Source organism: Temnothorax curvispinosus, unplaced genomic scaffold (assembly GCF_003070985.1).
Source record: "Temnothorax curvispinosus isolate PA1 unplaced genomic scaffold, ASM307098v1 QBEX01003735.1, whole genome shotgun sequence".
Taxonomy (NCBI): Eukaryota; Metazoa; Arthropoda; class Insecta; order Hymenoptera; family Formicidae; genus Temnothorax; species Temnothorax curvispinosus.
In genome coordinates, this window is record NW_020213515.1 from 45,081 (window position 1) to 71,011 (window position 25,931).

Genomic DNA, 25,931 nt, shown 5'->3' on the forward strand with positions numbered 1-25,931 from the left:
GACTGATAATGGAACACTGTGTGCGAAAGCTTACACGGAGAAAGTTTAACACTTTAACATTCTCACCGTGGATGGGCATCTGTACCATTTATTCTTTAAAAATGACGAGTCGTGATTTATTTTATTATTTGTTATATATATATATATTATTATCATATGTTGCGAGGTAATGTCCGCTATAAAAACGAGCACTCGTCATGTACGAATTCATGAAGGTAAAAATAAAGTTGATTTCGAAGATGGAAAGTCTTCGAGTCGGCTCAAAAAGAAGTGAGATCTCTCCAAGTGGTTTGTTCGGATAACAATCTTGTCGCGGTCGTATGAAATATTCACGAATCCCGGATCTCCGCGAAGGAAGGAAAGTGCCGGGGGAACGAAGGGAGACACGGCGCCACTTCAATCTTGACGTGGCTTTTTAAAACGCATGTCCAACGGGAAACGAGCCGCTACGAGAACTCGAGGACTCTCCAGCTGACCACTACAGACATCCATCAGCCCCTCTGGTGGGCGACGGCAATGTCTCCAGTAAATCCAAAGTTTTGTGTGAGTTGGAGCAAACAGAAGGACTTACTTTATGTAGCACATGCACCTAACTCGACGGCCACCGTACGGGACGATTGTTCGAGTATTTACATCTTCGTGTAAAGAAAACCTCGACGAGGGTGGACCTAAAATTAGAAGAAGGTGCTTCGTTAGTAAGGTCGACAGGGATGGCGAATGAAGGTCTACAGAAATCCAAAAAGAAGTTATCTTTTAAGAATTAACTTTAGAGCTCATACACGCACATATTAGCTTGATAACAATCTATCTACTGTCATATTTAACAATTATTAATTATAATTCTTTTAATTTGTATTATTTATTCTACAATAGTATAATAACAACAGTCGTTTTTGTTCGACCCAACTGGCCAAATTATAAATAGTACAATACATTATGCCATTTAGAGATTTTTTTGTATAGAAACATAACTATTATAAGATTTGAAATTTTTAATAGTAATCCAAATCACAATTCTTTTGCGCCCAAGACATTAAATCATTACCTAATTATGGCGAATTTATAAAACTCTCTCGGACTCGTTCTATTTTGAATTTGTCCCACAAAACAGAGAGAAAAGTCGAAGTTTAGTTTTAAAGTACACCGTGCCCTCGAGAACGCATGCAAAAACAGAAAATTCGTGGCAAATTCGCGTGTCTTATACTACAAGTTTTAGATAGGTTTCGTTCGAGGGTGAACAGTTCGAAATACTTCTCGAGCAGTTTATCCCGCCAGACGGTTCGCAAGGATTTGCGAGTTGCCTTTGTTTTACCGAAGATAGCAGACACGAAACTTTCGCGAAATATCTTCTTTTTCGCAGTCAACGGTGATCGTGGTGTCGTAATCTTTTTTCACGGATTTGCATTGTCCCGATTCACTGCATGTTAACGCAGAGCTAAACGTAGCTGTTACGATTCTAAAATCTCCAAACTAAAAGTTTGTTGTTAAACTTATCAGTCGTCGAAAAGTACTAAAAAACGTTTGATAGTAAAAACACATTCGTGCAATGTATTTGCCTTACAAATCGTTATTGTAAAAAACTTTTTAATATGGTTAGCATATTAGACAATGGTTGAACATAAATTGTTATTTTTATATTTTTGTCTTATATTTTAATGTTAATTTTATCGTTACATTTCCTACTCATCTCAGTAAAAACATCACGTAAGATAAATTTGATGTTTATAACTGTTTTCTGTTTCATCTCCAAACAGTATCATTGATGTTATAATGAATTGTCTTAAAAAAATATTTATTTATGGAATGCCTCGGCACGAGAATTAATTAGAAATGCTAATTAGTTTAAATTAACCTGCTGTTTATTAGTTTAGATTAGTTCAGATAAGCAGTAATGCCGCGCCATGATACCAAAAAAAAGTATAATCGCGAGTTAGAGACATTCCCCAGCTTAAAATAGATGATTTCGATGGAACCAGATAAATCGGCGGGGTGCAAGCTGCCGCCGCGGCAAACGGATCTCATTAATGTTACGAGCCGTGGCGCGTTCACGGAGTGGCTTTGAGATGGACCATCTCTAAGGATACGCGGCATTATAGCCCCAAGTGTGTATACATACGTATATATACGCGGCATTTAAACTAGACCAGAGCGCTACGGCCGTCCGTCTTTTACGAGCGCTTTATCTCGGCAGGCTTCACGACCCGACACCACATTACGCGCGCGCTACATCCAGACTTTACAGCACCGTTCGCCCCGTCGTCGTGTCGTTTTACGAGGTCCTCCATGCTCGATGATCTCTCTCCTACAGATTCTCTCTCGTACAGCTTCTCACCTACGCCTCGTCGCAGGTGGTCCATCCCGTTGCGCGGTCGAGAAAATTCCGGGATTCGATTGTTTAGAAAACGCTTCATCTCTCCGCAAGCCCTCCGAGATCGCACTCGCGCGTCGTTCGCGCGTAAGTATAGGTGCATATTTCAAAGAAGATTAAATCTTCTTTATCTCTTCTCCATTGGCTCGGCACACGCATCTCTTCAATATTTTGGCTAATTTAATGTACGAATACTTTATTATTATTCAACGAGCAGCCTTATCGAGAGGAATCGATCGTCATCGAATTCATCCATCTTTTTCATGGCTACGATGGTTTACGCTGTCATACTTAGATTCCAGCCGCGTCCGTGCGAAGTTTCGGATCGAAACGCAGCACGTACAACACCGGGAGGGATCGCGAGAGGATCGGCGGCGCGGCGGTTCAATCAACCTTGTGTACACGAAGGGATAACAATTTGCTGACGCGCACGTGTCGTCTGAAGAAGGAGGGACCAACGGGATGGCGGAGAGGGACCGAGAACCGGTTTGAGTTATGAATGCGAATTTCTTTCGCGAGCTGCCTGATTACGGGGGTGGAAGCGAAAAAAAAAGGAGAAAAGAAAAACGGGGCGAGTCGTGGGGCACGACGACGCCGGGTTTTCATCGTGACGCGAATACGTGAGTCCGCTCGCTCGCCGAAAGCATGTCTCGAATATAGGACCCGCGAGCTTCTCGTCGCGCGCGTTTAAGACTTGAGATCGGCTGATCATGGATAAAAAAAGATCTAATTTATACCATTAAAATATAAAATGCGATAAAACTATTTCATATTCTTTCCACTGAATATATCCTGAAAGGATGTTTGTAGCTCGTGAAATTTCGAGACAACGTTCAGAAAGTATTATACGTTTTTGTGTTTATCTAATTTTGAAAGTTTGAAAGAAATGAGAAATTTTATTTCACTATTTATGAACATTTTTGAATTATTTAAAATATGAAAGCGCTAATTTCTAAAAAATATCTATAACTTTATTCGGTTTATTATCATGTGGCAATTAAGAATAAAGAAAAAATTAATTGGATATATCTTATTTTACTCATCTCATACACGGAGAAAATTTTATAGTAAATATTACTATGGTGTCGCACTAGCTGCGGACCATCGAGGAATTTTAAGTTAAATTATTATGTTTATGGTAAAAATTACGTTATTTAATCGTTTTTAAAACAATAATTATAGTATTTTAACTTGAAATTCCTCGATGGTCCGCAGCTAGTGCAACACCATAGTAATATTTACTATAAAATTTTCTCCGTGTACGTGCACTCAGAGCGTATATGATTTATAAATAATTTTCAAAAGGTGATACTGTAAAATTATTCTGGAATTGAGAAAGAATTCAATTTTGCGAAAAAATGAATGCATTATTAATCAATTTTCCTAAAGTAGCGAATATTATTCAAATCTACCTCGATTAAAGTCTCATTCACCAAGAACGTGTCAAAATTAGTTATGTCTTCGACCCTTTGTTGTTCATTACACTTTCTTCAGTAACTTTTGATGAATGTAATTAACCCTAGAATCCATGACTCATTTTTTTGACCTTCTAATCCATGACTGGGGGCAATATCGACCCCACGCTTTATTTGATCGTAAAACCGGTCCTACAGAAATAAAGGGCCTTTAAACCTACATGAATTTCTTCGTTTTTTAATAACGAAGAGAATGGTATACGGTAAATTTAATTTTACTCAAGTTTAGTTAGTGAAAAATCCATTTAAAGACTGAAAAACGCAGAAAATCAGCAAAAACCTCTTTTTTTAAACAAAAATTTGTATCTTTTTTTGTAATCAACCGATTTTAAAAATTCAAACGGGGTTTTAAAGAGGACACATTAGACTATTAGAAAAAAATTGTCATCGCTATGTTCTGTTCAAAAAGTATATTTATTTGGGACTATAAAGATGAAGAAATTCGCAAAGTTGAAATACGGAAAAAGTCGATGAAAAAACCATAAAAAATTGTATTTTAAGTATTATTTCATTTTTATTTGATACAAAATAGTAAAAAATATGAAAAAAATGAAACATTATATCGCCCAGCCATTTTCTGCGAAATGTCAATCTTCTATAGGCAACGGGATTTTTACCGACTAAATTGTGTGATATTTCGTCTTAAATAATATTTATGACTATTTATGCTCAGATTACGTAATAATACATGATATATATTGATTCTAGCAAAAAAATAAAATTAGCTTACCGTGACGAAACTCAAACGGCAAGTCACGACTGGGGTCGATATCGACCCCACGCCCGCTTTGCGACTGTGCTACTTCACTGCTAGCGAACAACTAACGCTGCGCCCGACATAACCCTACTTTTAGAAAGTTGAAATGAATTATGGTTCAGGTCCTGAGTCGATAATGTCACTCGCTAGCTCAGGAGCGTAGTTCAAAGTTCGCCTGGGGTCGAAATCGACCCCAGTCATGGATTCTAGGGTTAAGTTAAAAGAGGCTCGCAAGCCTTATTTCCATAAGTTTACATAGAAAGACATAATTGTACGACACAAGATGGCAATATAATACAAGAAAACTTGAGTTGTTAGAATTTCTGTACATCGTAAGCAGTTTACGGCAACAACTTGTAACTAACTCTAAAATGCAAGTTTACAATTATTAAATTTAATGCGGAAAGTGATGCGCAATAATACTCCTCTTTGTATGACACAAATTGATTGTGTAATTAATATGACTTTAATTCAAGTCTCATTAAAAAAAAAATCTTTATTTTTTTCCAATTGGCGTATATAATTTTTTAGAAAGCGTTTGTGAACTTTAACTAAATCCTTGGATAAAGTCAATATTCACACCAACGCTTTTATTCCCAGTGTAAAATTTTTCTCCGCAATTAGATTTTTTTGAAAAAAAATTTACCGGAAGAAATATTGTCTCCACAAAGGATCTATTTCTAAATTATTATTCGGTAGGTCTAGAACGCCCTATAGGTACAGCTCGATAACGCCGTTTAATCCCGATAAATTCACTCGTGAGCGCGTGACCGCTGCGCATTCTATGTGTCAAAGGGCGGTAGATTATTTTTCCATCGCTCCTATCATGCGCCGAGTCGCGCGAGTCGATATCGCTCGATCATTCATTTATGAAGGCGGCCGGCGAATAACGGGGCGATTCCATGGGATCTCATGGTGATTGCTTTATTCAATAACCAATCTACGGCACGGCCGTCACGCCACGGGAAATTTTCGCGAAACTCGGCTGCCAAATGAGCCGTGAATCCTCCAGGATATAGCAGAGCGGGGTGTTCCTTCTGAATTGCTACGCAGCTTCATCGATCGGAAAAAAAGTTTATCTGCGAAAACGGTGACGGAGGATAATTCGATCCGCCTGGAGTGCGATTCCCGAGACGATGAACGAAATGAGATATCCTCCCACTTCCTCGATCATGTCCTCGCCGTGCAAAGTTTAAGCGATTCGAGAGCGAGTACTCTTTTCAAGTCGCGAAGACGAATCGGAAATCAAATATCGACCCCGCGTTATGGCAGAAAAGTCAGATTTTATATTAACAATTTGTCGTAGATAATCGATGCTGTAGTTGCTCAAAATTATAATAAAATTAATTCGTCGTCTATTCACGAATTGACTCTCAAGAATAAGTTCTTAATGAAATGGCGGTAAGAAGATTGCACGTAGTGATTTAAATCAAGCTTCCCTTTCATGGAAAATTGACGTCGAGATATTAATCTAACTTTGCTCGTATTGAATTGATATTATGTTTCTTCTTAATAAAATCCGTTTTATATTCATTTACGTTATTTAATCAGATGTTTGCGCAATACTGTATATATTGTTAATATAATATCTGATACGAAATAACATATGTAGTAATAATATCTAACGGGTAAATCGTAGCTAAATTAAATATATCGAGCTTCTCTGAATATTTCATTAATAAAACGTCAACTCCACCACAGATTCGTGAGTTAATATAAAAATATTTAAATCCTACTTTTTAATAATCATCTTTATATTAATACAATAAATTGAAAAAGAGATTTCAGAAAAAAATTTAATAATTGCTATTTAGCAAAAGTAATTATTATCAATATGAAAACATTTACAAACCGCCGAGCGACCTTCAAGGCCAAAGGCAGAAAAGCCTACATTATATTCTCATAGCTGTCTCATCGAGGACTCGGACGACACAAACAAGTCGATCAACGCGAGAGAGAACGTGGCAATATAAGAACTGTCAATTGATACAGTTTTTATATTACCACGTTCTCCGACTGGTCAGTTGAATTATGCCGTGTCAATCCGCGAGATACCTATGAGAACGCATCAAACTTTTCTGCCTTTGATCTCGAAGCTTATATTAATATCTGCAAAATTAATAATACATCATAAAAATTAATAATGCAATATAGATTAAATTTTAAATCGTTTCTTGTAATTTTCTTTTCCAATATATTCTTATTACTTATTTTTATACTTGTCGCTGATTGATGTAAAAAAATTATTATGTGGCTCAAGATGACCACAAAAGTTCTGAAATGTGTTTTAATAGAAGTATTAAAAAAAAAACATTAATATAAAATATTTTGGCTCACATATTGACCGTACTCACGTCGATTTTAAACTGTAAAAAGAATTGTATATATTTGATTTTTAATTTATTTCTTTATATACCAAATATATGTAAATTACATAAAAACGATTGTTTTCTAGTAAGATTGCGATGTGCTTGTGTAACGGTGCATTTGAAACGCTTATATGTATATATTTTAATTAAATTCGTGCACGCGTGTTCGATGCATTGGTACGTATATATCTTACATTACTTCCTTCGTAGAGATTAGAATCGTACTTAAATTCCGCGCAGAAATAGCACGGACAGTAGTTAAATTTCGTCCGACAAAAAAGAAGTGCTGCTCGTACACGGTGTTATCGCGAAATCCCGAGACGATCCGCGGAAATTTATATCATGGCGATGATAAGATCTCTACTTCCCCCCCCCCCGTCACCCCGCGTTCCATTCGCGAACGGCCTTCCGCTCCTAATTTCATCTCTCCACTAGCGAGGAGCATTCGTTCGCTCGCTCGCTCCTTTCTTATCCTCGTCGACGATAAATCCGAAACGAGTCACGTTCACAGACACACCGAAGGTGGGAATAAACGCTTTGTGGCCGCCGCGCGTCAAGAGCCACCGTGATGCGGCCAGCTTTGATCTCGGAGGTGAGAGTGGAAAAAAAGCCTCGATTCACTTCCAGTGCTTTGACCCGCGCACGTTCTCGATCCCGTCAATCTATCCGGCTCTCTCGATCAAAGACGCGCCAAGAAACCCTCGATTTTCTCTTCTTCTTCTACCTCTTATATGAGATAAAAAAGATGAGGAAGAGATGAGGAAGAGAGCCGCGACTCGATCGAAGAACGGCACGAAAAAGAGAATCCTCGAAGAAAACCTGGACGAAACGTCGAGGAGCGGTTTGAGAGGGGAACTATTCGGGCTTCGACGGATTGACTTTATCGTTGTGCAGCCCCGTTAGCCGAATCGGGGGAGGTTTACTCGAGGGAAATCAGGCTGATAATCCGATTAATAAATTGGTCCGCATCTCCATATGCCGCGCATACATCGCTCCCGTTGTTCTCGATTTAATTGATCGCCTTCGTTGCACGGTTCATGATTTAACGTTTGCTGGTGGCAATTTCACGATGACTCTCACAAAGCGACAATGTGGCGATCGAGTGGCGCAGAGAGTTGTGCGCTGCTGAAGATCCGAGTTCAAATCCGACCGAAAATTGTCTGTTTTTATTTGATCGCCACCTCTCGGAAGGCAATGGCAAACCACCGAGAGTATCTTGCCCAGGAAAACTCCTGTGTATATCCTAGGAAATAGGATGACCCTGCAGAAAATCCTAGAGGAAAGCAACGGGAAACTACCTCTAGTAGATATCTTCCCAAGAGAATCTCGTGGTTTGTCTTATAAAGACAAACATGAGATCATGATACTTCAGTTATATGAAGTATTTGACCGGAGAGAGAGAATATTTTAATCGTTTAGTATTTGTATATAAATTTATTCATTATACCATCACTATACCTATAACATTTTTTTTTAGTGAGTTTAAATGAATTATATCTTTAATCAATCATTTTATAAATAGCAAACTAAGCATATAGGTATAATAAGTATGTTTAATAGAAAAAACAAATTACTAAATTAAAATGTTCAAGAATATACAGAATGTATATAACGTAATAGTTTTTATAAATGTGTGTTTATAACCCTCCCATTGTCGCGGAAATTGTAGTCCGTTCGTCTAATTCTAATAAACACTTTACTTTGACACTTTAATGTGTTAATTTAACTTGATTACAGAGATTCAAACCTTTGTTACCATTAAACTTGTGCATAGCATCGGGTATTGGGTCGTTCTTCATTATCATTTTAATAGCAAGTTAGTCATTTTTCTTTTCGAACATAATTGAGCGCTTACATATTAAAAACTTTTCACCGGACGGAGGTTGAAGAGAGCCGTCTTTTCGTTATTTTCGGCACGTTGAGCACATCAGCGGGACACCATATCTGAGACCGGATGCACGGCAGTTTATCGAAACGGGAAGAGAGGGTGGCGGGAACCTGTAGGACCGTGGAAGGACGTGGGCCGAAAATGACCATCAAAATGGCCCAAGAGCTACCCGCTGCGAGAAGAAACAAGTGGGCGAATTTCGACATGCAAATTCAGCCTCCGGATCCGCTTCGCATGTTCTTCACAAACTGACACACGATGATCGTCGAGCTTTGATAAAAATCCGCTTATTATCATGAACACATCTACGAAGAAAATGAGACTTTGCTTATATAATATCGTAGTATAAAAAGCGAGACGCGGCATAGATTATTGACCGCCGCAAAATAAAAACGAGATTGGTATAATTTCATGTTGAAAGAGCAAATTTCATTGTTTAACATTATCTCACAAGAATCTATAAATAGTAGAAAATAATCAATTCTTTTAATTAAGAATCAATAATTAAATAATTTTTTGTCACTTAAAAATAAAAAATTTGATAATAATTGAATTAAATTAATATCATATTTATATTAAATATTAAGTATTTAAGTAATATGTTAGTTTCAATTTTTAACGTTTATTTTTTGTAAAACAGCATTAAACGTAGTTGAAAGCATGTCAGTAGACTTATGAAATTATATTGAGTTATCGTTATGTATATATCGAACGATGGCAACTCGTCATTTTTATAGATTTAATATTGATATAAAAATGTCATATGTTTTTTTAAATATTGGAATCCATTATATCGGAATTCACAGGAATAGCTCTGTCAGCGTGATAATTATTATCGATTTATAAAATCTATTTTGACGAAAGCTATTATATTTGTGAATAACTTTCCTGACAAAATCAAAAATTCATAAAATATAGTATTTATTGCATATTAACAACTATTAATTTTTATATAATCTATATCTTACTTTATTGTTCTTTTAATACGTTCAATACTAAATATATGTTCTGTTTAGTATTTTGAGCTATAATAATTCACTGACTATCGGCAATATAAAGTACAATCAAATTGGGACTTGTAAAACATTTTGATAGAAAAAGTAGAAAGGTTACAATATATCATAAAGTATACCTACCAAATATATGCTCAAAAATATATAGCTGACTTTTTCGAAAAGATGCTTTCTACATTTCGGGATCGAATAGTTATTATAACGATAGCATTACAGTCTGCGGAGATTACGTTGCATAATTTTATAATGCTCGTACTTCGACTCTTGGAGAACGACCGGAAACGTGTAATAAATCATAACGGTTAAATGAACGTCGCCGGAATAATTGCGTGGAAGCGGAACTCAACTTATCCGCGAGAAAAAAAAAACGAAGAGTCGTTGGCACCGAGTCGAGGGCTCTTGGTTCTTCACCGTTTGCATTTACCTTAATTTCCGCACCGCTCTCAATTTACATCGCCGTAATTTCGCAGAGTACAGAGATGTTTACTCGCGGGTAACTTACGTGACACAGAAATACCGTGACTGTCTCCTTCGATGAAATAATAAAATAATTTTTACACATCTGTGGATACACTCCACGCATAATTTTACATAAATAAAATAGAAAATTTTGTCCCACCCAAAAAAGGCAAATTATGATATTTTTACCTCTCATTGTCAGTAAGAATGTAAATGTTAGCTAAAATTAATTATGTTAAACTTCAGTAGTGTAATATTTTCATCAAAATTATTTTATATTTAATATTTTTATCAAATTTTATATTTTAATTAAATCATTATGTTGTTTTTGAAACTACACAATTTTATTAGTACATCGCCGTCATACATTTAAATTTTTAATAAAGTTTAATTTTACACGTTTGTCCCCCTTTTTCTTTTCTTACTTCTTAGATGTGATATAGTATATGTATATTGTCACCATATAGTTTCTCATCGTGATCTCATCTTGGTCCGAGTATAGAATGTAAATTCGGCACATGCGCCGGCATTTTGTAATTATGACCCCCAGACAGCGCCGCCGACCGTGTAATCTGATACCCATTTTCGTTCCATTATAAAATTCTAATTAGTCGCGCGGGATTTATGCCACCTGTAAGAGGACGTCCGTTGTCCATAAAGATCCTTATCTGGCCACCCATCTCCGAATCTGCTTTAACTGGCTTCGAGATACTGACCACTCGAAGTCGAAAGCCACGTGATGACGTATCGCGGTAGAGCTTTTCGAAATAAGCAAGGGGTTTCACGTTTATAATCGGATTATGTTTATCGAATTAAATTCAATGGTTATTTATATCGAGATTACTCCCTCGATAACTCTTTGTTTCTCGAATCGGATGTCGAAATTTTTCTTATATCACTCGCTATCTGATTAAATCTCCAAGTTTATGTTCGTACGCTCAATCCATTCATACATTAGTAAGTAATCAATAATAATGTGTAAAATATATAAGTCGATTAGTGATTAGATAGATCGCTCGATTTTAACGGCAATTTATAATAAAATTTGAAAGGTTGCGATAAATTATTATAAATTAAAATGACATTACATTAAAATTATTATATTAAAATTATAATTTTAAAAAATCTAATATAGCCTCAATTCATTGGATTATTTTTAATAAATGTTGATATTTTATTAATTAATTAATCGTTAGGAAGATATAGAATATATATATGTAATATCGTACATAACTGCTAAAAAGATTTCTCTTTGATAATAGATGAAATACTAAATAAATTAGTAAGAAATACTCGAAATAACAAAGACGTTTCGTTTAAAAATAAAAAACAATCGCGATTACAACGCAATGAATTCATATAATTAAGCAAAAAAAAAGCGTTTAATGAAATGTAATTTTTTTAACACACTGAGGAGAATGAAGGAGGGCGAATAAGAAGACGGCGAAGAAACCTTTCAAGGTCAGTTTGACCCTCCTCGATAATCGGCTTAAGGCGTCTTAACAATTTCATGTAGGTATAGGAATATAAATATGTGTACGCTCGTAAGACTGACCCGATAAGTCGAATTTATGACGCACCAGAGAGAGCTTCGCCCTCCTCTCTTATTCGGTCTCTTTTTCTCCCACTTTCCTCTACCTTGATTCTTTGGATCGTGGATAATCAGGATGAATGCAACCGCTCCCTATTCCCCAAAATCCAGTCAGTTTCCTTCTCCCACACATTCGCGCATTTAGGCACGGTTATGCGAGTCTGTGCGGTCTTTTCAGGAGTGTATATCGCGATCAGTAAACTTACTTGTACTTTTTAGCGTGAGAAAGAATGAACTTCGTAAATCACGCAGGACATTTATGCGAATTTTATGTGCCATAATCTTCAACTAGAGATCAAAATCAAAATCGGATAAGTATAAGAAACTGGGTCTTCTTCTCATTCACGATAAAAAAAGATTTAATCAGTTAGTAGTAGATTATATCTGGAGATTATATACGATAAACAGAGGATGTATATGGAGAAAAATATACGATAAATATATACAAAACAAATAGGAAGGATACTTTTTGGATTTTTCTGTGTGTGTGAAATATTATTTGAAAAGTCATATTTTACATCTATTATCGTCAAATTATTTCGTATAGGCTCAGTAACTAAAGTAATATCAAAAATTGAACTAACTAGTATTATAAAATTAGTATCAATTTTTGTCTTTAACGGAAGGTTAAAAATTGAGCTAAACTAGCGTGAAAAAAAAAAAACGTTGCGTGCAACGCAAACTTTTCAAAGACCATGTTTCATGTGCAACGACGTGGCGTATTCTGCCAAATGGAAAATAAACGAATTGTTAGTTGGCTATTGTTTCGACATGTGTTCTCCCGTAAATACTTTTAGAGGGGAATACCTGGGAATATTTCGCACAAAGTCGGGACACCATCCAGAACGCTGCTATACGTTTACCTTTCAATTGAATTTCGCGCTGCACGATTCTTAAAAGGATACAATCGCCAGTCTACGGTTACTGGCGCGTTTGCAATGGATTAATCAAGTGACTCGTGCCACAACATAGAGATAGAGTTTATCATGAAACAGTATGTGGCAGAATGGTAAATGCAATTACACGAATGAAAAACGTAAGATAAAGAATACAAGAAAAAGCAGACGATTAAAACGCCCGAGCAATTTGAAAAAAAAAAAAACAAGATGGATATTAATAAACGCACGATTGCACATTTAAAGAAATCATAATTATATTTATTAATCAACTTCAACTTAATTGATGCTATAAATAAATATACTGAAAATTTTCCGTATTCTCTCATTTTAATGAGTTTTAAATTTCAAAATAATTTCAGAAGCATGACATTTCTACACTGTTAAATTCATAGGGTTAAATTAAACTCAATTTTGAGTAATTTTTAACTATTCCATAGATCGCCACTGCTCTTACTCAATATGTAGTTAATTTAAATAAAGCAATGTTAATTTAACTAAACTAATGGAGTTAAAATAATCCTAGTTTGTTTAACTAATAAATTTTGACGCACATGGTAGTTAAAAATAACAAAATAAATGTAACTCATATTGGTTTAAATTTCGCATTCTGTAACCTTTAACAGTGTATTTGAATTGCTCTTTAGAACGATTTGTAAAGGAATCATATGATATGTTATATTTAATATAAAGTCGGCTTTAAGGTCTAAGGCTGAAGAAGATTTTGAAACAATCTTGAATAGCGCACATAATGAGGAGTTTCTCTTCTAAGCTTTTTACGCTCGACTCCGAATGCAATCGTAATTAACCGCTCTTCAACGGCCTCTTGCATGAAAAATACGAGCGTGCATAAGCAAGTGGGCGAGAAGAATATGTCACGTTTCTTACAGCGAACCCTTTCTCCCGTAGTCCTTACGAGCGTCGGATCTTCTATGAACATCAACCATGACGAGAAGCGAAAAATTGTCACAGGTTGTTTCTGAATTTTATTATGCAAAACGATTATTGGAAGTGAAACTGATGATGTCGAATTTGATTAACGAAGTAATCGGGGTATTGAGAACGCGATTTCTTCAATGATTTGCATGCACTATGTAAACTATTTTATATTTGAGCTTGAGGAAAAATACAATTCCATGTTAGTATCTTTTTTTCTGTCTTACTTTTAAAATATTTTAAAAAGAAAAAATTAAGAGATAAATCAATATCTCACGTATCATAAACGTCATATTTTATGGCACGATAATTCATTCTAAGATGCGGAAAGTCTTTGTCTCTGTCTTTAAATTTTTGTTTAATTCGACACTTATAGCATTTTCTGTGGACACTTCACAATTTTAACTTGTCGAAGAAATAAATGCTATTAAATCATAAAAAGAGGAAAAAAAACGACTTCGGTATCGCTTGCCGGGCTTGCCGATACAGTCAATCCCGAAGAACGAAGAGCCGTCGAAAGCAGGTTTGGAATTTCATTATGTAAAACGAGCTTTGGCAGAGCCGGCGCCCGCGATCGTTTATACCGATTGGATTTTAATCCGGAGACAGGAATATCGATTATTTCTTTTACAGCTTCAACGTCGCGAAAAATCTACTTTGTGCGCACGTATAAAATAAGGAATTTCATAAATATCTATTCGCGGCATATTTGTCGACGTTGTCGACGACTCAATGCATATTTAATGCAAAAAAATACTTAATCCCTCGCTATTGGAAGAAAGACGAAGATGGAGAAAGGCAGAGAAAGAGGAGAAAGACGAGAGACGGGAGAAAAGAAAGGTAAATGGGAATGTCAAGGGTAAACTTTCTAACGTCATTGACCATGACTGATTATTCAGTCTGGACGTCGCAAGTCAGAGACACTTCCAGAGTTGGATTCTACTTAAAGCGCGAGAATCCAGGAATGTACACGCCAACGTACGATTGCTCACGCACCAAGGTCGATCGATCGATGCGACGATAACAGTATCACGAAGAGAGACGAAGGACCGCTCAAGGTTCTTGAGGTGCCTTCTCCGTGAAAGCGGCGTGTCTGTCGCGATAAGAAGAACCCTCTCCAAAAGAGGAACGCGGCGACGATCATTCGTGCTGCCATCGAAGGATTTAATCTGAAGGAGATTATCGCTAAGCGCCGAACGATCGCGTCGCTTTTACGATTTAAGCTCATAATATAAAGCCGAGCTTCTCGCAACTTATCGACTAAATCTCCCGGATGGAAATCTCGAAGGAAGCTGCATAAACCGATGTTAGTAAACGCACCATCTGAGAACGTCGGCAGATAGGATGATGAGAAGGATAATCTTAAAAAGAAATCTTTACTAGTTTTTACTATAATTTGAGAGAAGTTTATCGAAATAGAATTTATTGCATTATAACAGTTTGTGAGACACAAATCCTTTGTGTTATGGAAAACATTTCTTATATCTAAATGTATATATACTTTAAGTACAATGATGATGTTACAGGCAAGTTGTATGTCCGCTTTAAAATAATATGCAAATCTCTCCTTTAAAAAAGAAGATAATTTATTCAAAATAGACATCTTATATACCTATTTTTTTACAATTTTACAATCCTCTACCTTGTATCAAAAAACGCGGTAGCGTGTCTCGCGCTAAATTATATTTTTTAAGTACATTTTTTTTGTATTTTTTTTTTTGCATCTCCTTTAATTATAGATTAAAATTTTAATTACTAAGAACTTTTTTAAACCTTAATTTTAAATCCTTTCTCGTTGCCATTAAACGCCAAAGCAGTCTCGTATTACTAATGAACATAAAGAAGTTATACGGCTTAAGTACGCCGTTTTGGATTCAACAATGCCCCAGGATAACACAGAAGTTCCACAGGACTAAATCCACAGTCTCGATAGTAGAAGCACGACGGGACCATTTGCACTTCCGCGAAACGGATTAATCTTGAAGACGCTCTGTCGAAGGGACCGGTTCATGCTTTCACGACATCAATAGCGTGAATAGGGGAGACCCTGAACCGAGCCGGAAGCGCAAGACGTTACCCGGCTGATGATGCGAAAGAGCGAGATTACGGCAATTGACAACTTCGTGAAGTGTTGTACGATTTAACGTCATATTTCTATTTTATTTTGCATGAGACCGCATTATCTATTCTGTTCTGAAGAAATAAAACTTCGGACAGATGTTTTAAATTTAAATGAAACTCTATACTGTTCGTTTAGCTGTTTAGCATGATCTTTATATTTTTACAAATTCATATTGAATCCTACAAATTTTTGTTAGCCGGATATAAATATGATCTTTCTTAAAATCTTTTAAACATTGTTTTGAAAACCTTAGAACAAAAACGTTATAATTAAATTATATTGTTAAAAAAATGTCTTAAAAATATACGCTTTTGGGAAGTCTGCAATTTGTAGATATAACTGATTATTTAAAAGATATTTTATATTTTCAAAATTTAGATCATTTTTGTAATTAGTTTTTATGCGTACGATTTATCAGTTTAAATATAAAATAGATAAAATTAACATTTATATATTCTCCCTCTAATATTTTCTACCGTAAAACAAATCACGTGAATGAATGGGATAAGTTTATCATTTGTTAACGGTACAGTTAATTTCTCGGTACCAGAAGATGGATCAGATGGAACTTTATACGTGAATTATTGGTATGTCAACGAAAATTTTATTGGTGAAAATAACATCACTATTGTAAGTCGCTGACAGAACTCAGATAACCTTTCCAGCGTCGTATTTCCACGAATGTCGGTATATGCTAATCATGAGAAGAGGGAACGAAGAACTGAGGAGCGGAATGACTCGAAGAGCCGGCGAGCTCGCTTGCTCGTCTCTCTGAAGCCTCGTTTTAGCGAATGCTCGTGATCCGAACAGCTTCGTCTCGCTGAAGGGCGGCGGGAAAATTACATTACGAAAAAGCAGAGACGCAAAGAAAATGTGATTACGCGTATTTTTTCAATGCGAAACGCGGCGAAAAGCTGCGTCTTACGTAAAATTACGCCTTTCGGAAAGTTAGGAACACTGACATGCCGATTAATATCAAACGAACTAAAAAATTTTATAAGATTTAGTGCGGTTACGTTAACAGAATAAGTGTGTACAATCCGTAGGATACAAATTTCTATTACCGAAGATAAATCTCTATTACCGAGTACATCCTTTCTAGTTGAGAATTCTTTACGAAAAAAAACACTACACTAGTTGATTAGAAATACCTATTTAGAAAATAATACATACAAGAGATATCTATTTGCAAAATTAACCCAATTGTTACGTTATAAATGGGCCCATCATTAAGAATCCAAACGCTCGAAATGCAGCATGCGTGATCTTAGATTCATACATAAAAAGGTATTAATAGATGGCAGAAAGGAACAAGCGGATGTTGATGTGGAATAGGCAGTACGGTTGACCGCGTGCTGGACATTACTGTATATGCCTCGGCTCGTTACAACAAGTGGGACCATTAGAGATCGCGCAGCGCGATTTCTCTGAAGCGGAATGGCCGTACGACCGACGGCGCCGGCGTGGAAGACGATAGTTCAAGTTAATAGTTTCCAAAATCGACCCGCGCACGGCCCATGCACGGCGTGCCGCGCACGGCATGCGGATAAAATGTAAATGCCCGTGAATGAGCCTCGCGCACTTTCTTCTATCTCTATGGGTGTCTCGGGGAAGTCATGTTTATATTAGCTGGCGATAAGTGACACGCCGGTATGCCCGCTTATTTTGCAGGCGTAAATGTGAGTTACGGTGCTTCGTCGTGCTTCCTGAGCTGCGCGCTATCGTACCGATTATTCGCGCGCGCTGACCTTTCGAGAACATATCTGAATACCAACCCTTCTAGATACTATCGTAGTCGTACACGCACCAGGAACGAGTCCGATTCTAAGTCTTATAAGCAGAGTTATTACACGAGAGAGAGAAAGAGAGAGTCATGCACGAATGATTAAAGATGACTATTCGATGCACTGTAGTTTTCATTTTTTTTTCGGTACTGCTATAACGCTAGATACATCATTCGATTTTCAGTTTTTAGAAGAAATTCGAAATGCAGCATTTAAGATAAATGCTATACTAAAGATATAGTACTGTTTAGGATAAGTACTATTGAAAATATAGTACTATTACTCGATGCTATATGTAAAAAGTAATCGAAGATGTATCTAAATAATCTTTTAAGAAACTATAAGTAATTATTATGTGAAAGCTTTTCCTACACTTGACAATGATATAAATCGTTATTCACGACAAATGTGTCGACGAAACGCACAATCGTATAACGGCGAGAAATAACAGGCAGCAAACCAGCGCACAAGAGCACAGTTTAAGTTGACAAGCAATTCTGTATAAACGCGCTCTTAATCCTGGATTAGATTCCGCGTGAAAACGGCGCGCAACCGACTCGGCTTCTGTACCGCCACGCCGGCGCCATAATCCGACAATTCTTGTTTCGAATTCTGGCGATCGGGTTAACGTAGAATATTCACTAGAATAGCGACGTGCCTCTAGAATAGCTATCTAAAGATAGGGAGAGATCTATTGTATACCCAGACATCATAGTCGTTTTCTTCGCTCTCCCTTCGCTTAATGGATTTAACCGTGTGCGCACACAGTGTCTTTTCCAGCTTAGATCTCACCAATAAGCGAAAGATAGGAGACAAACGAATTGGCTTCTTAGCGTTATAATCTAAAGAAATATGCCAAGAGATGGCGGATGAGATACGAGACACTTGCGTGCCAGTGAAGGGTCGCCGAGGGACATCATAGTCATTACCATTGATGCAAGTTCTACATACAGAATGTCTCATAACAAGCGTATTTTCATGTAATTCATTTTCCTGCAATTCTAACATTTTTATGTAATTTGAATTGTTCTATTCCAAGTAACGAAAAATATACTAAATAAATTGCTCTTATATAAATTATGGGAAAAATACGCTTTTAAGAAGATATATAAATACCTTCTTTATATGTACGAGAAAAATTAAAGTACTATATTTCTTATTTTCCTTTTCCTGTCGTCGTTCCTATGCTGCTAAAAATCACTATCAAATCCGTGTAACATTAGCTACTTTTCAGATCGCGTGCAAGAAGTATCTCTCGGACATAGTCTCTTGCGTAATTTGTTGCGTAACGAGATAATATGCTACTAAAAAAGTTAGTTGACGACCCCATTTAACGAGTATTATATTTAATCGTCCAACTTTCGAACAGCCTTCATCTCATCGTCGCAGGTTTATTCTTAGAACTACGAAGATTGCTCAAGGCTTTTCTTTAATATAGAAATCGCAAATCATTAAATGTATTTGCTTTGCATAATTATAATCTACTAAAATACGATTATTAAATTTAAATATATGTATTTATTTTTATATATAACATATCTATATACCTATATTTAATTATTTAAAAGTATGTATGGATTATTTTAAAAAATATATTTTAAGAAAGAAAATTTAAATAATATAATTTCAAACAATATAATTTCTTAAATGTAATTGCAGATCACTTAACTAAAATTTGCAATTCGATATTTTAAACTTAGTTGTAAATAAGTATCAGATAATATTAAAATCTGAGTAGTTTTAAAATCTAAAGCTGTCTGTAATAACATATACATATAGTTATATTAGTTCACAATTTATACATATAACACATCAGCGATAAAAACAGAAGGGTTAATTTTTCGATAAGCTACTTTTCCAATGCATAATAATACCGTTGCAATAACGGTGACGATCGATTTTAACGATATCCAAGAATTCTAGCTCGAATGATTTCCACGCGGTATCGTGACGCGCGATTGCCGCTTTCATCTCCGACATGCAGCCTCTCGCGCGGCGAGAGAGTTGCATAACGAATTTATAGGTAACGAAAGGGCCGGTAACGAGGGAACAAACGACTCCTTGTCTCCGGAGACAAGTCGCGCGGATACGAAACAACCGTTACGGCGATTTAGGTGTCGAAAGTCGAACGTCGTTTCCAACGTCGCGCGTCGGCAGGAGACGGCGGCAATTCATATCCCCGACGGCGGCCGTCGCAACAAGAAACGTGGGTAATCCTTGAAGCCTTGAACCGCGTCGCCGCCGCGCCGCCGTGATGTCTCTAATCACTGTTTATGACATTTCTAATGACAACGCCGCGTGACCAATAAACCGTGTCGTGACCTCTCGTGACATACGTCCGCGGAATTGCAATCTGCACCGCCGATCGAACTGGCTCGCTCACGTTCGCGGTTGATTAAGCCATTCGTCGCGCAATCCAAGTTAAATGGTGCTAAATGATAAAATCTGGTAGATAACGAGAAAATTAATTGCTTAAATACTGAGAAATTTCTTTTAAATTTCAATCAATGTATCATTATGTTTCTTTATGAATTTACATGAAAAATTTTTCTTTTCCATAAATAGGCTGGAAAACATTTTCATTTCTCCTAGATCAGTTTAAATAATTGACAGTAATTCTCTGTTATTTAATTAACTATTGTAATTTAAAAAATTATAATATTCTACTTAGTGTTTAAAAAACTAGCAAAATATGTATATAAGATTATTATCACGTGGAATTCACTGCGATAGCGAAATAAGATACACGATCGTCGTCGACATCAACCTGTACGAAATATTGGCGAGTCCAATTTATGTCAAGCGCTAATCACGAAGATATGTACCTACTCGTAGCAATAAAATTTTTATTAGGCGATTGTATTTTGATTGCACACCATGAATCTAAGCAACCGCGGCGGCTCGCTCAAGAACGATCGAACAGCGATTCACGTCAATGTGCGAGCCGACGACAGCGTCGACGATTAAGAATTATGTGAATCGTATCCCCCGTTAATTTTCGTGGAGCGTCCCGCGGAGCAGATGGTAATTTATGCCGAGAACGCAAATTTAAACGAGACGTTGCCTTGTACACCACACGCGATACAATTATCTCGGCGAGAAAGTTATGAAAGAAGATGGGGATCAACTTTGTTCTATAATAGCTACTCGTCAGCTCATGGAAAACAGTGAGACGTCAGTTTTAATTAATATGCTCCGGCTTTAATCGATAAATCTCGGCGTCAGATAATTAGGATCCATTAATTTCATCATGAATCATATGATTCTGTTTATAAAATTAATAGATTTCAAAAGATACCAATCCATCTCAAACTCTCGTTATAAAATGACTAATATACAAAATAAAAAAGATAATATCACGAAATTCATCATTTGAATTTTAAATTGTTACTTTAATATTCAATTCTACCTCGTTTTCCTCTGAAAATGTCCGAAAATATTTTCAATTCGCTGACGTATATCAATTTTACTTTTTAATCATCACATATCTCGCATATGAGATATATTGAATAATGAGATTTATTTTGCACACATTGTTGTTAATTTCAGCCCTTCGTGCGCGACATAAGTTTTTCATTGCCCTGTATTTTATCAACAGGATGCAATTTACGAGAAGGATACAATTGATTACACACGGTTGTCGTAAATCAGGCGGTTATTATTTTACGATGAGCGCAATTTTGTTGCGATTATTGGTAGTAAATCGCGGCCGGCAACGCGCGACTCTCGAGAGACAGAATGTTAATGCTCGTATAATTACGGTAACTTGTACCATGATTCTATGTTGCTTTTTTATTTTCACAAGTTATTTGCGTTTTATGATTTACACAGGAAAAACATGCACAGAAGGTACCATTTCTGCGGTATTCAGTTAACACCTATTACCGTCAAATGTAACAGTAAATCAATTTTATTTATTACTTTCCTTTTTTTGTCCTGTAATTTTCGGGATATTAACTTTTATGGTTAAATAATAACTGCACCACCAATTTTCGATAAGATTTTAATAATTATAAATTAAAGACAAATTAACGATCTTTTTATTTACTGAAAAAGTACTCGAAGAGATAACTCTATTGTTTATTCCTGTGCCTATGTAAAGTATCTGGTATAACCAAACGTGAGTATTTATTAGCTTTTCTCTTCAGCTCACCATAAACCAATCTTCAAGGGAAGCTTAAGCTTTCTCTAAAGTATGCTTTGATGGCGATCCATTCGTCGAGGCACGTCTGATTGATTTTATAAATCCTCCGAAATGACCGGCCTATGAAGATACTCTCCGTCCTACGTGTGGCAATCGCGAAGGGATACTCTTTAATATCTCGCACGTGCATACCTTACGCAAGATTAGGCCGCATAAAATTAGGATAAGGCTAGAATGCATTTATTTCAATGTCATAGTCCCCTTTTATCATTTACGATATATAACACATCATGTACAGCGTGTTCCACGTAATCAAATTAATTTTCAATAAAATTTCTTAAATTCTTTAAAATCACAGGAAATTTCAATATATATTATCATCTTCTGCAACTTCTTAATTTGTAATCAATTCACAAATAAAAATTCTGTGCACAATCAAGTTTAAATCTGCTCTATAAATCGCTGAATCAGTGACTATTCACTGATTCAGATTTAGAGAATGATGAAAAAATAAGATTTCTATTTGTTAATGTGAAATTGTGAAACATCTTTTATTTTTAATTATTTATAATTAGAATCTATTGGTTTTTCTTGATTTTTTGTTATAGAAAAATTTTAAGTTAATTAGGAAATTTGTCACTTAAATCTGATCTGCTAAAAATCGGACACGCTGTACATCTAATTTCGTTATATTTAATGTAAAATATACATATTTCTAGAGAGATTACGCATTTTTCAATATTTTATTTTCTGATATAATGGTGAGCTTTTCATTTAAATGAGATATAGACTTAAACGCGCTCCTGAATATAATTTTGATAATATATTTTGGTGATTTAATCTTAAATGTTATAAAAATTAAATTCGAAAAAAATCAGTAACTTAATTTCTATATAATTAATCTCGTCTAAAAGTTTCGCTTATTTTCAATTTGCCGATAATCGCGCGTATTTCCGCCGCATTAGTATACTCCTCGTGTTTCGCTCGTGGGAATAAACTGCTTTTATCCCGCGTAAGATCTTCCGTTTATATCGAGCTGCAGCCAATGGCCAAGGTCCTTTTATAGGCGCCATGTAAAGTCCGTGCTTTATCTTAATTTCAGGTAGCGGATCGTCATGCCTGTTTGGCTATCTCCATCATTTTCCGGGTCGCCTATCTGCGTTGTTTCTTAATAGAACGAGCGTATCTCGAAGGCGCGATACAGCATAACGATATGCAATCGACAGTAAACTCGAACACTATGCACTAATGCGAACGGGTTGATGAAAGTGGATCTGACACAGCCAATTTGACTAAAGTTCTTCAGTTATGTTTTGACATGAAAATTAGTCACGCCGTTCATACCACGTAGATTCTATATATCGCATACAAAAGCGACATATAACGAAATAAAAAAAACAATATTAATAAACATAGTCTTTAAGTGCGTTCATTTTCAAAAATTTATTTTGCTAAAATTTACTCTTGTTTCCGTTAACTAACTAGCACGTTTATTGCGTTACAGCATGTGACTGTCATCCGATCGGAGCTTCTGGAAAGACCTGTAACCAGAGCAGCGGCCAGTGTCCCTGCAAAGACGGCGTAACCGGTATTACTTGCAACAGATGCGCCAGAGGCTACCAACAGAGCAGATCGCATATTGCGCCTTGCATCAGTAAGTACACGCCCACGCGTGCGTTCACCGTGCTTGATACCCGGTTTCATTGCCGCGTTTATCTTTTATTTCGATTTCGTTTCCACCGGCGCGCTCGTCACCCCCCTCGGGCCAAGCTCGTTTTGTTGCGAGCTACGCCAAGCACGCCGGCACAACGAGGAAGATAGTATTCTGACCACGGAGAATAAGAGAAAATCTGTGTCTTTCCCCGTGAGATGATGTTATGATACATTTAGATAAATTTTGAGAAACTATTTGCTCACAAAACAATAGAAGAGCTTTGTAGAAATTGGATCTCTTGCAGTTACGTTTTTTGGAAACGTCTGAACTCTCGCAGTTTTTCAAAAATAATGCTTTAAAGTAGATTCAGAACGCTAAAAACTTACTGCAATGGGAATTCGAAATATGGATTATACGGTGGAACTCAAAAATGAGAGAAAACATGAGTCTTTTTTTCCTGTCCATGCGATTTATCGTTACCGGTGTATTCGTGTACACGGCCGGATACAAGAACGCGCAATGTTGTTTGACCAGAAACGGAGAGCAAAAAGTCTATCACCAACCCGATTTTACGTTCGATCTTTTAGCTTGCTACCAGGGTGGCGAGAAGGTCGGTCAAAAAAAAAGACACCGGATTTGTTCGACCACACCCGTACTGCCCTCGAGAATGATCGATCGATCGATCGGGAGGAACACGCGACGATCTCGACGCCGCATCTCCTCGCGCTTGTCCAATTAGGCGAAATTTGCGAAAACGTGTGTGCAACCATCGGAACGGGACCCTCCCGCTTCCATCGCAACGGACGGCTTTTAGTTTCAAATCGAGTTTCAATCAAGAACGAATGTTCATGTCACGAAAGATTACATCGTTGCCCACCTCGGAGTATCAGGAAGACAGTGCTTGCGAATTTTATCGTGCATAAAAGACTCGCGCAGGCAGCGTGATAAATATAAAACGATAAAAAATAATGTCATATCGTGCGGTTGTACTTCGAGCGATGCACTCAGATTTTGTGATGCATATTACCTCAGATTAAAAATATCACAGATATAATGAATACTTCTATAGTTTTAAATATGTCAAAAAAGGCGAAGATAACGTTCTTAAGATTTTCAATCTATTTGTTAATGATTTACTTATTTCCAAGAAGCTCGGAGAATAGATATTTTTCGCAATCTCTGTGTAAGAGAGAAACAATTACGGATCCGAGCGCGAAGTTCTTGGCACGAACACCTGCAGGATTAACTCAGCCTTCCATCCAGGCTCGTTCTTCTCATTTATCTCGTATTCTTGCAGAGATACCCAGGGTCGTGCAGACGCAGGGCACGGCTGGCGAGGAGAGCGGCGAGCATGAGGATGACGACGACGAGCGCGGATACGATGGACGAGCTGGTAAGTAAGTGCAAAGTAAACTCGAAGGTGCGTATACACTGAGCAAATGAACAACGAACGAACGGCGATCGCGAATCTTCAGATGTTCGTATTCGTGTTCATTTATTCATGGGTTTTCGTTCGAGTTGACACCGAGCCTTCGGCTAGATTTTGACGTACCTATATTCGCTGCATATCATCTTCAATTACATCTGGCTTCGTAAAGTGGGATACAACTGTCGACTTACCACGTTTCTTAAGTGTTGATTAAGCTATTAACTTAATTATAATTACTAATTAATTAACTATACCTCACAAAGTGAAAACTGTAAAAAATACTCTTTCAGAGAAATACGTTTTGCAAAATAATTTTTGTTATTGCATTTTGTGAAATATGAATTTTAGATAATGGGATTTTCTGAAGAATATATTAAATATTGTATCGCTATGTTAATTTAGAGGAACATGTATTAAAACTTCTAACGTTTATTATGCATATATCCCAAACTTCAACCGCAATAATCCGTTTTTGGTTCGTTGTATGATTGTTCAGTGTATAGCATAAAACACTTCCATGCGCGACTATATTTCGCTGTATTTCGTTCTTTATGCATTTACTATCCCCCGAACTATTTGATATTCCGAGCGTTACGCTGCGACGCCGCGTCGAAGTCTCCGCTGGTGACACACTGGGCGACGTAAAAATCACTGGCGAACGATGAAACGTATAAGAAGATAAGATAGATGGGTGGGAAAAGAAGAAGAGGAAAAGAGAAGGAGGAATAATTTCTCGAGAGGCAAGCGATATTAGCGTAGGTCGGTATTCTAATGTCACGTATTCAGCACTATAAATGTCCATGTCCGATTCTGAGTTACATTTGTCTTGTACGATGATTTAATTTAATATAAACGTGAAATGCGAGTCAAGCAGCTACATTTAGCGCTTATAAGTGTAAGTACGAGAACAATGATCTCTCAAGTAATTTGTGACAGTATCACGAATCTCTCGCTATATTGAAATGATATAATTGAAAAAACGCTATTTCGAGGAAATAGAATGTAAAAAACTATATCCTACGGTACGATATCAAGACGTTCTTAAA

At 36.6% G+C, this 25,931-nt stretch overlaps 1 protein-coding gene across 1 annotated transcript in view; it reads left to right on the forward strand.

The window, feature by feature from the left end:
• The window catches only part of LOC112452835 (netrin-1-like), a gene marked incomplete at its 5' end in the record, with an annotated part of 98,124 nt that overhangs the window by 31,504 nt on the left and 40,689 nt on the right, over positions 1-25,931 (forward strand). Inside the window, 2 exons of the mRNA XM_025013249.1 lie at positions 23,307-23,456; positions 24,754-24,849. Of these exons, the coding sequence (XP_024869017.1) occupies positions 23,307-23,456; positions 24,754-24,849 (246 nt within the window). The remainder of the gene's footprint in view (positions 1-23,306; positions 23,457-24,753; positions 24,850-25,931) is intronic.